The 12248-nt window shown below is 36.9% G+C and overlaps 1 protein-coding gene across 3 annotated transcripts in view; it reads left to right on the top strand.

Moving 5' to 3' along the window:
• phf6 (PHD finger protein 6) overlaps nucleotides 1–11864 on the top strand; it is a 19866-nt gene extending 8002 nt beyond the window's left edge. Inside the window, exons 1-11 of one of the 3 annotated variants that reach the window (XM_017474365.3) lie at nucleotides 165–334; nucleotides 2707–2902; nucleotides 3161–3262; nucleotides 4566–4699; nucleotides 4805–4851; nucleotides 5009–5172; nucleotides 5416–5559; nucleotides 5783–5887; nucleotides 8838–8971; nucleotides 10866–10998; nucleotides 11107–11864. In XM_017474365.3, the coding sequence (XP_017329854.1) occupies nucleotides 2771–2902; nucleotides 3161–3262; nucleotides 4566–4699; nucleotides 4805–4851; nucleotides 5009–5172; nucleotides 5416–5559; nucleotides 5783–5887; nucleotides 8838–8971; nucleotides 10866–10998 (1095 nt within the window). In that variant the 5' untranslated portion in view covers nucleotides 165–334; nucleotides 2707–2770 and the 3' untranslated portion in view covers nucleotides 11107–11864. Of the gene's footprint in view, nucleotides 1–164; nucleotides 335–2706; nucleotides 2903–3160; nucleotides 3263–4565; nucleotides 4700–4804; nucleotides 4852–5008; nucleotides 5173–5415; nucleotides 5560–5782; nucleotides 5888–8837; nucleotides 8972–10865; nucleotides 10999–11106 lie in introns of those variants that run through there. The other 2 variants (XM_017474368.3, XM_017474367.3) reach the window with 2 other exon arrangements.
• Nucleotides 11865–12248: the final 384 nt, after the last annotated feature.

Below are 12248 nucleotides of genomic sequence, written 5' to 3' on the forward strand. Positions count from 1 at the left end.
TTCTTGTGTCTTCTTGTTATTGTAAAAATCAAAAGACGTATTCAGCCAGTAAAGTGTTTCCTATAGTACTTTGTTAAGTTTGTTGCCTAGACTCGTAGTGAAGGGAACATAAATAGGGATGTAATGAGACGCGGCCGGTTTTAGGAGGCGTGGTTTTCACATCCGTGGTGAACAAACGTGCTTTTTGCAGTAGCCAATGCAACGTAACTTGAATGCTCCGCAATGGCTAGGAGTGAGCTGCAGCCCTTCAGTGCTCAGTAGACGGAAGAGGTTCACGCCACTAACCTTCTGCTTCCCATCCGTACTTGAGCACCGTGTTCGAAACTGATCCGTGGTAAGCACTGATTATATGACATGTTTATGTTCCGAGATTACAGAGTGAGTGAGTATGTGATGTTGTGAGGAGCAGTAATGTTTCTAGTCGCTCCGCGCTTGGTTTGATGTAACGCCGATGGCGGAGTGAACATGGGACGAGTGGAAATGGATCAACACTATCAAACGCCAAGATGTTCCGTGTCCGAGTCATACTATAGACAACAATTAAGTTGACATGAGTGTTTCTAATAATAATTAGCTTCATGAAACTCGGGCCTTAGCGAAGTATTCATGTCAATGTGTAATATCTCTCTCTCTCTACATATATCTGTATATATCTATATATCTTTTGACGATTCGGTGACATCCTGTTGAAAATGTGCATCAGTGTTCTCAAACTGTAGAGTACAATGAAATTAAATTGTTTCAGTTTGAGCCGTCGTGCCAGGTTTGGGGTTTGGGCCTAGGTTTCCACACCTTTAACGACGTTAGAAGTACACGACTCTGATGTGCTTTCTGCTCGACTTTTCATTCAGACTCTGAGATCTTGTTCCTGGATGTTTACTACACGCTACTTGTGCACGTTGTGTTGTGTTTCTGTGTTTGTGCTGCCGCTGCTCGGGGTTTCTCAGCTTTATCATGGCAGAAGGCCTGGCTAGCTTCGCTAAAGCCAAGCGGAGTAATCATCTTAGAGAAGGAAAAAATATATATATACATCTAGTGATGTTTTCAGTTGAAGTGGAACAACACGGAGCTTTTAGGTTACCATAGCAAACAGAAAAAGAGCAGTTCCTCAGGCTTACCTCGACGCAGCGACGGATTTTACCCAGTACTTTTCTGGGTTAGCTCCTGGCTTTGAGTTTTAAAGTGCGCTAACAATCTGCGCCACTCTTTCCACGCCACATGTTTTGTGGTTAAATACGAAATAAAATGTTAATAGTTTTTTTAAATTTTATTTTAGACATTAAGCGGGTCTGGACGTTATAATCGCTTGAGTCGAGTGTTCAGTTTCACTTTCGCGCGTTTTTGCTGAAGCGATTTCTTCACTTCATCTTCTCGCTGTAGGTTAATTTAACCGAAATATCAACCGTCTTCATGTTCACTCAACATGTTTGATATGATATGTTAAAAATATTTCCATAAATGACGGATATTTTTAATCCACACACGGGCCCGCTGCGTTCTCCACAGATGGGCCTGCTTGACTAATCACGCTATTACCCTTCTATCGTTTGGAGAGATTTCTTTCTTGTATATATTTATACATGTATTAAAGTTGTAAGTAAACATATCTAAACGTTAAACGTACCATTAGCACATCTGGTCGCTTATAAATGCATATAACCCAACAAAAAAAAACAAACACTAATATTTGAGGAGGACCGTTACCATTTTTCTGTCAGTTAACTGAAAGTGCTTTAGTTTATTACATACACACAAATTCTGAATACAACTTTTATTGGACTGCTATTGTCTTTTTTTTCTCCTTCTCGAAGGTATTAATTCACTTACTTTCTTAACTAGTCAGTTTATACACTCCTAAAATGTGCTTAATTAAGTGGTCAGATTAAATCTGTACTGAGAGTGCTGGGATGTAAGGAGAACTGAATGTTTGTATTAACTTCATCAAGGACTTCATATAAGTGAGTGTGAACACCAGATGAAGTCAGGAGAATATGTCATGAATATGTTTGAAGCATACAGTTGTAGTATGACTTGGGGGGGGGACATAAATTCAAGTGAGTTTTTTTTATTTATTTATTTATTTATTTTTATAATTGTCATTCTTTTATACATGGTGTAGCGTATATATATTGGAAGGAAATGTTTCTTCAGGGGTATGATGCAACACTGAACTGTACACAGGACGATGTAATATAAATACGTTTACACTCTACTCTGATGCAAACTTTATTATAGGACATAATATTCATAATATGTATTACATTAATAATAGATTATATCATTCATAATCCGTGGTCTGACATTCAGTTATTTTGAAAATGTTTCAATTGCGATGGGGCAAGTTTGATAAAGCGATATCCTTTGGCATATTTGCTTATAGCATAGTGTTGACTGTTTTTTATTTATATATATATATATATATATATATATATATATATATATATATATATATATATATATATATATATATATATATATATATATAATATAATAATATAAAAATTATTCTATTATCTTTTAATGTGTGATGTCGTGCAAAAGTTTAATTAAATTTGTGTAAATGAAGTCTGCTCACTTTGCTTCTTAGCCTGATTACACATTTGTAGCTTGCCATGAGAATTTAAAATCACAAGATCATTTGATTTCAGTCACCTCTGTAAATAAGATAGTAATTAGGATCATTACCTCCTATTCTTTTCTGTGCAGGTCTGTTTACTGACAGCATCCTTGCTAATTAGAGGAATCACCCTAAGAGTGGAAGTGGCTAGCCATGTCTGGGCAAAGGAAAGGAGCTTCGGCGCGTCTGCGAAAATGTGCCTTCTGTAAAACGAATCGAGACAAGGAGTGTGGCCAGCTCCTTGTATCAGACAACCAGAAGGTGGCAGCTCACCACAAATGCATGGTGAGTGGACAGTCTACAAGCTAATCGAGCTGATGGGCTCAGCTGCACAAAGAAAAAACAGTCCTTATCCAGAAACTTGTTAATGTAAATTTGATTACTAAAACTTATTTAATAAACAAACAATAGTTTCAGTGCATGACCTGAGAAGGTCTGGCAAATATATATATATATTTTTTACAGTTTGTCATCTATTTAATTGCATACGTTTTCAGTGCTTTTTCCGTATGTTCAAATATTCTTTCTGCGTGTATCTTTTAGCTTTTCTCATCTGCCCTAGTAACATCTCACTCAGACAGCGAAAACATTGGGGGATTTTCTATTGAGGATGTAAAAAAAGAGATCAAAAGAGGAAACAAATTGGTAAGTGGCAAGCAAGTGTCTTAATAAACCCACATCATATGTAATGGGGTTTAGGCTTTCATGTTGCCACTATCAGACACCATTTATCAAAAATATGGGCTTATGTATATGTTTAACAAATATAACGTACAAACTCAACATAGGACAAAAATAACGGTGCAGAAAAAGGCAATCAAAAACCCGTATGACGAAATTTATTGAAACGAAGCTACACAAGCATAGTTTTGCAATGTAACTTTCTTCACATTTCGGATTAAATTTTTCCGTGCTTGTGTGGTCCTAGGGGTTGTTTTGCAAAATAAAATGACAGTTCAAGATTGTGTCTGTCTAGTAGCGAATGCAACGAGTGGATCTATTGAAAAATTATGGGGAGTAAAAATGACCCTTAGATCTTACCATGGAGTGTCAGAAGCTCTGTGGCAGGGTCATGAATAAACTGCTGGTTGGAATTATGTGGGTGTATCTCTCTCTAAACTGTTGGCAGTCCGCCTCCATTACACTAATTACATTTGACTAGATCTATTTAGGTGCATGTGACACAAAATTTTGGTACAGATTAAGGATCTTTATTTACTGGGTGGTCAATTCCTTCAGGATGAAATTTAAGTCTATAGTAATAGAAAGTGTCGGTTTCCCCAAGTGAAGTTGTGAAGCTAAGTGCAGAGATTACTATTAATATCTTTTAATATACCTTAATTGACCTTTTTCTGTGAAGTTCTGTTATCTGTAATATGTTTTGGTAAGTTGTAGAGGGTTTGTGAAAGTAAAGTTTCCAATTTGTGACGCAAGACTATTATTGGGTTGTTAGTGCACATTTTATTGCCTTATGAAGACCTTTTTAATGTAGTGGAAGCAACCTGCTTATTCTGTATTTCACAATGGTAAATCCAGTGTGATCACTCCAACGAAGTGTAATTAGCCAGTTAGATCCTTTAGAATTTGGTTCAAGCCACCCTTTTATATTTGTATAGATTGATTTTATATGTGGATGCTTTCCATTACTGATGTGATTGGTAAATAGAGGAACGACTACGCAGGCAGATATGGTAAAGGCACATTAGAGAAAAATGGGGTACAACCTTCATGTTTACTAAGTATTTTTGAGATGGAACCTTGTTTGGACTGTCCACCTAGTGAGATAATCATAACACCACTGGATGCAAATAAACTAGTTGATTGGTCATTTATAAGTGTTATGGTTGCGTTTTTAATTCTGCCACACTTCTAACTTTCTTTGGATAAAAATGTCTTTGAACAAATTAATATAAATGTTCTTTCTGATCTTTTCTCATCGCGTAAATAGATGTGCTCATCCTGCCACCGGCCCGGGGCAACCATAGGTTGTGATGTTAAGACATGCCGGAGGACATATCATTACTACTGCGCCCTGTGGGACAAAGCCCAGACCAAGGAGAACCCCTCACAAGGCATCTACCTGTAAGGGAAAATTTCATATGCACATCTTATTTTATATATATATAAAAAACCATTTCTGTTCCAAAAACAATGAGACCGATTGTCTCTTTATTTGGACTTTTTCAGTGTTTACTGTCGTAAACATCGTGACGCCTCCCAAGATGCCAGTGATGGTAATAAATTCTTACTTTTTGAATTTGATTTAAGAAAGAAACTTTAGTGTTCTATATTACAAACATAAGAGTCCGTTCTAACACGAGCATTGTATTAACAAAGCAAATGCTACCTAAATATAGATAAATATATTTTCTCATGTGTACACTCTGTCAGAGGATCAAGGAGTCGCAGCCAACGATTCAGATTCATCCCCACCCCGTAGCAGAGGGCGTGGCAGATTTGAGAAGAGCCGAATTAGAGGTGTACCTCGTGGGCAGTCCGAAGACGCACGTTCAAATTCTTCACAAGGCATTGAAGAAACGGAGAGCTCTTCAAATGTAGGAGCCTTTTTTAAAAAAATTTTTTAAATTATTATTATTTTTTTTTTTATATAAACCCTTCTCCTCTCTCTTTCACTTTGTATTAAGAGCTAAAGTAAGTTACCTATTATGTAAATGTATTGCTTGATGACTGCTTTGTCTTGACTCAAAATATCTCCTGATTGTATTGATGAATCAGTTTACTTGTGCCAGTAAAGGCAGTGTTTTTGCATGCTAATATGTAATGGTTGTGATTTGTAGCGGGACCGGTCCCCTTTGAGGGGCAGTCCCAGTGAGTCAGGCCTTCGCTGTGGTTTCTGCCACGCTGGTGATGAGGAGAATCAGACCCGCGGTGTTCTGCATTGTGATGGCGCAAAAAAGGTTGCCGCCCATTATAAATGCATGGTGAGTTCCATGTCCCATGTTTATTTGAATGCTTATGTTTCACTCTTCAGATAAATATTTAATCACGTTATAAATCATGTCTGAGAGACCACAGGAAAGTAATGATAAATTGTCATAATATTTTATGACAATGTTTTTGAATTAAAAGAAAATAATCAGCATTTACATTTTTTAAATGGAGTAAAGGACGACTTGTTTTTTTTCTTCTTCTCTCTTTTGGTAGCTTTTCTCTTCAGGGACTGTCCAACTCACTACCACATCACGTGCAGAATTTGGTAACTTTGACATTAAAACAGTCATTCAGGAAATAAAGAGAGGGAAAAGAATGGTGAGCTCTTTTGATTTTCACTCTGAATAATGTATTGCTGTCTATGGCTCAGTTTCTCTTCACCTTTTAAAAGCTGCAAGATCAAATATTTTTGCACCTTTGCCCTGTCTTGTAGAAAAATGCTTGCAAGCTGCTTGCAGAACAGTGTTGTGGGTTGGGTTGTGCTGCACTGTCTTCCACTGCAAAATTTATTTTGCAGCAGCAAGTCCCAAGCCAGTCCACACTGACTGAGAATTCAGGGCTGTAGCCAGTAGTATGCCTAATTAGTAATGGTATCGTGAGACGACTTGTGTTTAAAAACCTTTCACTGTAATGTTATTGTCATTTACAGAGTATCAGGTGAAAAAATAAAATCTCTTGGTTGCTCTGCTGTAATCTCACCGCTCATCTGAGAGCCCAGTAACTTTAGCTACCTATCAAAAATAGTATAGAAATAATCTGGTTCACTTCCGATATTTGTACTTCTCATTTTGTGTCCACCTGCCTTACAAACTTGTTAGCAATAGGGGTTGCATGCCTAATAATTTATTATATTAAGTTTATTTTTAATTTTAACACACACTAGTGAACCAGTAAATCTAAAAGTAGTTTGACCCGTCCCATCTTTTCCATAATTAAACTGAGAATATATATCAGCAGAGATGATGTCAAGCCACACTTCAGTTAACCTACAGTGGCTACAATTTCCATTTCCAGCTTCAGTGATTTTGTTTTTTTTTAGGCTACACTGTTAATGATTTAAAATAAATCAAATTTAAAAAAAAAGTTTTTTTTTTTTTTTTAATCACATTAGGATGCACCAATTCTTAAGGAAAATTGTGTAAAATTGATTGTTTTATTTTATCCCATATTTTAGTTATCATTGACTGTTTACATGGACAGCAGTAATCTAATTACTGCTCTTATTCTGAATAAGACAATATTGTGATTAAGGTGTTTACATGAGTCGCTTTTAGGATAATCCTTTCATGTTCCTGTTCTACATGTTATAGGACATAGATAAATTAACGGCGCACGTCATTACGTCCCCATGCCGTCCAGCGTTCCCTCCAGAATTTCATGTATCATACAGTTCGTCTTTGTTATGGTACCGTATACAGTTTTGGGTGTTTCATTTTTAACTTTACGAAAGCTTTACGTTTTTTTTTTTTACTTTTTTAACAAATAATTAACTTCAAAGTTAATTATTTGTCATGCTATATGTGCAAACAGACGACTGCTTGCCATGGGTTGAGTCCAATGCATGTACATACAGTCAAACCTTGGATTGCGAGCATAATTCGTTCCGAAATATGCTCGTAATCCAAAGCACTCGTATATCAAAGTGAATTTCCCCATAAGAAATAATGGAAACTCGGATGATTCGTTCCAAAACCCAAAAATATTCATATAAATAATAATGATTAACACAAAATACCATTTTATATTTTTATTATTGAAATTTAATAAAAAGTAATCGAATTTATTAATTATTGTGTAGGACGACTTTCACTGTTACTAATGGAATCACTGCTGTCTGTTGGCTCGCCGGAATCTTTTTCTTTTTGTACGACGTTAACGAGGAACCTATCCAGTGACACTTGCTTTTGCCTCCTTTTAAGGATTTCGTGGAAATGTGACGTTGCATTGTCGTTAAACGGATTCATCACTCGCGCTGCTACAGTCTTACTCGGGTTTTGCTTTTCTACAAAATTTTGCACTGTTTCCCACATTTTACACACCTCCCTAATCTCATTTGAAGTGAGGGATTTCGCCGTCTTTTTCTCCTCCTCCTCCTCAGATGAGACCTCCTCCGTAACCTCTTGCTGTTGCTCGTGATGCAGATCCATCAGTTCTTCGGTGGTCAGCTCCTGGCCATGTTCCTCCACCAGCTCTTGAATGTTGTCTTTATTCACCTCCAGTCCCATGGTCTACCCCAAGGACACAATTTCATCGACAGCTGACTACTCGCAACTCAGCTACTCGCATACCTTGTTTGTGCTTCTCGATGATTTCCTTCTTAACTTCCAGCGTAATCATCTCCTTTTTCTTATTGCCTTCCTTTTCAAATTTTTTCTTCATGGGGCCATTGTCGCAGTACAGTTACTACAGTCACAACAGTTACAACACTACAGTAAACAGTATACACTCACACGGATGTTGACTATACAAGTGAGGCACGCTGACTGAGACTGAGCATGTGAGAGAAGAACCACTGGCTCAGTAGTGATCACGTGACGCTCGGCAGACACAGCAGCGTGTACGTACTACAGGTGCTCGTATATCAAGTTAAAATTTATTCAAATTTTTTGCTCGTCTTGCAAAACACTCCCAAACCAAATTACTCGCAATCCAAGGTTTGACTGTACATGTCTTTCGCCTACTATATAGTAGGTAAGTATGCAGTTTAGGATGCAGCCTCGCTCTCTTGTAGAAACGGTTGAGCACTGCCGTGTGTACGTGTCCTTTCGCAAAATACGGTGAAAACTCCCACACGATGTTAATTCTGTGATTAAGTTGTGTACATGTCTGTAAAGCACTTCGATAATGTGACTAAAACAGGAATACTCCACGTGTCTTATTTCGATTTGTGTTTACTTCGAGTATGACTTTAGACAGAGAAAGGTCATCAGAAATCGCTGTTTACATGCTGGTTTCTTAATCAGGGTATTGTCTTAATCGGGTTAATATCGGATTATTGTTGTCCATGTAACTGTACTGATTGAGAGGTTACAGGAGTGTGAGCTCCCATTAAATCATATTGGTCCTTAAAGTAATTGAATTAGGTTTGTCCAGTAGGCATTTAATACAACATACGTTCATGGAAGGTTTTTTTTTTTTTTCTTTCCCTCTATTTGTAAACATTCTCAGTCATACAGGGATATAATGGACTGTCTACATAATATACTTGCATGTTGACAAACTGAGTGTTAAAATACTGACTAATGCTAATGTGATGGGTTTGTTTTAGAAATGCACCCTGTGTTGTCAGCTCGGCGCAACCATTGGATGCGAGATAAAAGCGTGTGTGAAAACCTATCACTACCACTGCGGCCTGCAAGACAAGGCCAAATACATAGAGAACATGGCCAGAGGCATTTACAAGTAAATCTTGTTTTTTATTTATTTATTTATTTATATTTGTTTCTACTCATTGAACTGCAGGATTACTAGAGTGAGGCTCAGTTTGATAAGTCAGGTGGCTTCAGCATTGCTTATCATAAGTGTTCATAGTTCTTCAGGCAAATATATTAGATATAAATAGTCATGTCCATAAATATTTAGTTGTTATTTCTGCTGTCTTGCACAGTATGTTGGAGTTATAAAATAAATAATGGGTAGGATGTCACTGGGCAGACGTCAACATTAATTTGGGGGTGTTTACATCCAAAATGGGTGAACAGCACTTTTTGTGTGTGCCCCTTCCCCCTTTTTAGGAGCCAAAAGTAATTGGACAAACTAACAATCATAAATTAAATTTTCATTTTTAATCCTTGATTGCAAATCCTTTGCAGTCAATGACTTTGTGAAGTTTGGAACCCCATAGACATCACTAGATGCTGGGTTTCTTCCCTGGTGATGCTCTGCCGGGCCTTTACTGCTTCTGTCTTCAGTTCCTGTTTGTTCTTGGCGTGTTTTACCTTCAGCAAGTGAAATCCATGCTCAACTGGATTCAGGTCAGGTGACTGACTTGGCCATTGCAGAACATCCCACTTCTTTGCCTTAAAGAAGTCTTGAGTTGCTCTTGAAGTACGCTTCGGCTCATTGTCCATCTGCACTTTGAAGTGTCGTCCAATGAGTTTTTGAAGCGTTTGCCTGAATCTGAGCAGATAATGTAGCTCTAAAGACTTCAGAATTCATCATGCTGCTTTTGTCAGAAGTTTAATTATCAATAAATACAAGGGAACCAGTTCCATTGGCAGCCATACATGTCCATACCATATAATGTGTTGCTATGCTTCAGATCATGAGCAGTTCCTTCCCTTCTCCATACTCTTCTTATCCTTATAGCACAATATATTCTGGTATCTTTGTCTCCTCTCCCCATAGGATGTTGTTACAGAAGTATACTGGCTTGTTTATTTATTCATTATTATTTTAGATGTCTTTAGCAGACTAAGCTGCTCTTCCTGTTTTTGAGGCTTACCAACAGATCACATCTTGTTGTAAACTGTCTGTATGTACTCTGGTGAAGCATTTTCTTGATTGTTGATTTTGACAAGGATACGCCTACCTCCTGGAGGGAGTTCTTGATCTGCCCAACTGTTGTGAAGGAGTTTTTTTTTTTTTTTTTTTTCATTAGGGAAAGAATTCCTGTTATCCATCAGTTATTTTCTGTGGTCTTCCAGGCCTTTTTTGTGTTCCTGAGCTCACCAGTGCCGCCTTTCTTTTTGAGAATGTACCAAATAGTTGCTTTGGAGACACCTCCATATATTTTTATTTATTTATTTATTTTTTTAAAATTTATTTTATTTTTGTTTTTGTTTTTTTCATCTCTGATTTGGCGTGTTTTGATTTTTCACCTTATTGGTGGCATGTTTAACTGGCAGTGACGGCTCTTTGTACTTTCTTATTTAGTTAATCGCAGTAGATTCCAAATGCCAATTGCTCACTTGAAATCAACTCTAGACTTTTATGTATGTATTTGTAAGTAAAATAATTAAAGAATATCACACACCTGGCCACGGAATAGCTGAGCAGCTAATTATCCAATTATCTTTGGACCCTTTAAGTCTGCACTTTGAGCTCATATTCATTATTTACTTTCAACTCTAATATACTCTGTTAGACAGTAAAAAAAAAAAATCATAGATTTTCAATATCCAAATATTTATAGACCTAAGTGTACATTTAACATCAGTCACCATGTTTGTTTTTACAAACTGCTGAAATAATTTTGCCTTTACTGTTAAAATAACATTTGTCACAATTCAGTGTGTCACAATTATTGCATCCACTGACGTAGGCAGTTAAATGACTTGCATATTTCCACAAATAGACTGTACTGTAAGAATCACAGTGGAAATGAGGAGCGGGATGAAGAGGATGAGGAGAGAGAGAGTCGCAGTAGAGAGAGGGCTGCCAATAACAGTGGGGGAAGCCCTCCTCCACCTCAAGTGAATGGGAATTAGGTGAGTTTTTGGAAGTGTAAGACCCCTTTTCTTTTCACGTGGAAATCTTTCGTTACTATATTGGTAGCGCTTCGAGACATGCTGTATAATTATGTTTGTGTTTTACAGATGCTGGTTGGAGGTGTTGGAGAAAGAACAAAATATTTTTTTATTGTGCTCAGTAAGAAACTTGGGGGCCAGCTCACAAAATTGACCGTTTCAGTTTTTCTCTAATTGCCAGAAACCCCATAACCATTGATGACGCACCATTTCTCTGCCATTTTTCCTCAGTATTTCAAGAATATCATGAATGAGACTCACGAGTGCAGATAATAACCCAACCCAAGAGAGTGAGAGGTTTTTAAGGCACAGAATAATCCAAAGTTCCACTTGTAAAGAGGTTGTGTTTAAAGAAAATAATGGAAAATCTGAATTAACATTATACATAGTTATACGTAGTTTGAATCTGTGCCTGGAAAAACACTTTAAATGTGAGCCAATGAAAACTGAAGGTTTCATGATTGGACCAATGGAAAGCTCTCTTTCGCAGAGCTCTCTCTTTTTTTTCCTTTTTTTTTTTTTTTTTTTTTTTCCTTTTTCTTCCCCCCCACCAGTTTCTTTCTTAACAAACTGCTCTTTGGACTTGACCTGCTGGACCTGTTCTTTTGAGACTGCCTTCTGGTTGTTTTTACTCTCTTCCAAATCCTGAGCCTATCCCTCTAATTTCCTGTAATTGAACTGACATCATCTTTACCTCTTATTGCTCTTGTATCATGTATTATATTTTACTACTGTATTATAATCATGATTATTGTTGAATATCTGTGACTTTCTTTATAGTCTTGAGTCAGGATTAAAGAACATTGGCTAGCATGCACTTTTCTTTACACTGACTTGTGTAGTAGTCCTTCCTTCATGCATTTTGGAAAATGGCATCACTTCACTGAAGGAACACCTAACTAAAGTATTAAGTATTAATATCCTCTAAGTTGATACATTCTTGGACTCAAGTTTACATGACTTGAGTCCAAGAATGTGTCAACTTGGAGGATATTTTTGGACACATTACCAGTAAAGAACAGGTATTGCTGATATTGTTATAATAATATTAATCAGACTGTTACGGAGTTTTAAAAATTGTAGTTATTGCAGTACACCAAATGGTACAGCATAATATGAAATAATCTATGCTATGTTTTGGTTGGTTTAGTTAATTATTTAAGGTGCTGTGAATTTATAGATGGATATAAATCAAATTAATGGGTTGACTG

The sequence above is a fragment of the Ictalurus punctatus genome, chromosome 8 (genome assembly GCF_001660625.3).
Source record: "Ictalurus punctatus breed USDA103 chromosome 8, Coco_2.0, whole genome shotgun sequence".
Taxonomy (NCBI): Eukaryota; Metazoa; Chordata; class Actinopteri; order Siluriformes; family Ictaluridae; genus Ictalurus; species Ictalurus punctatus.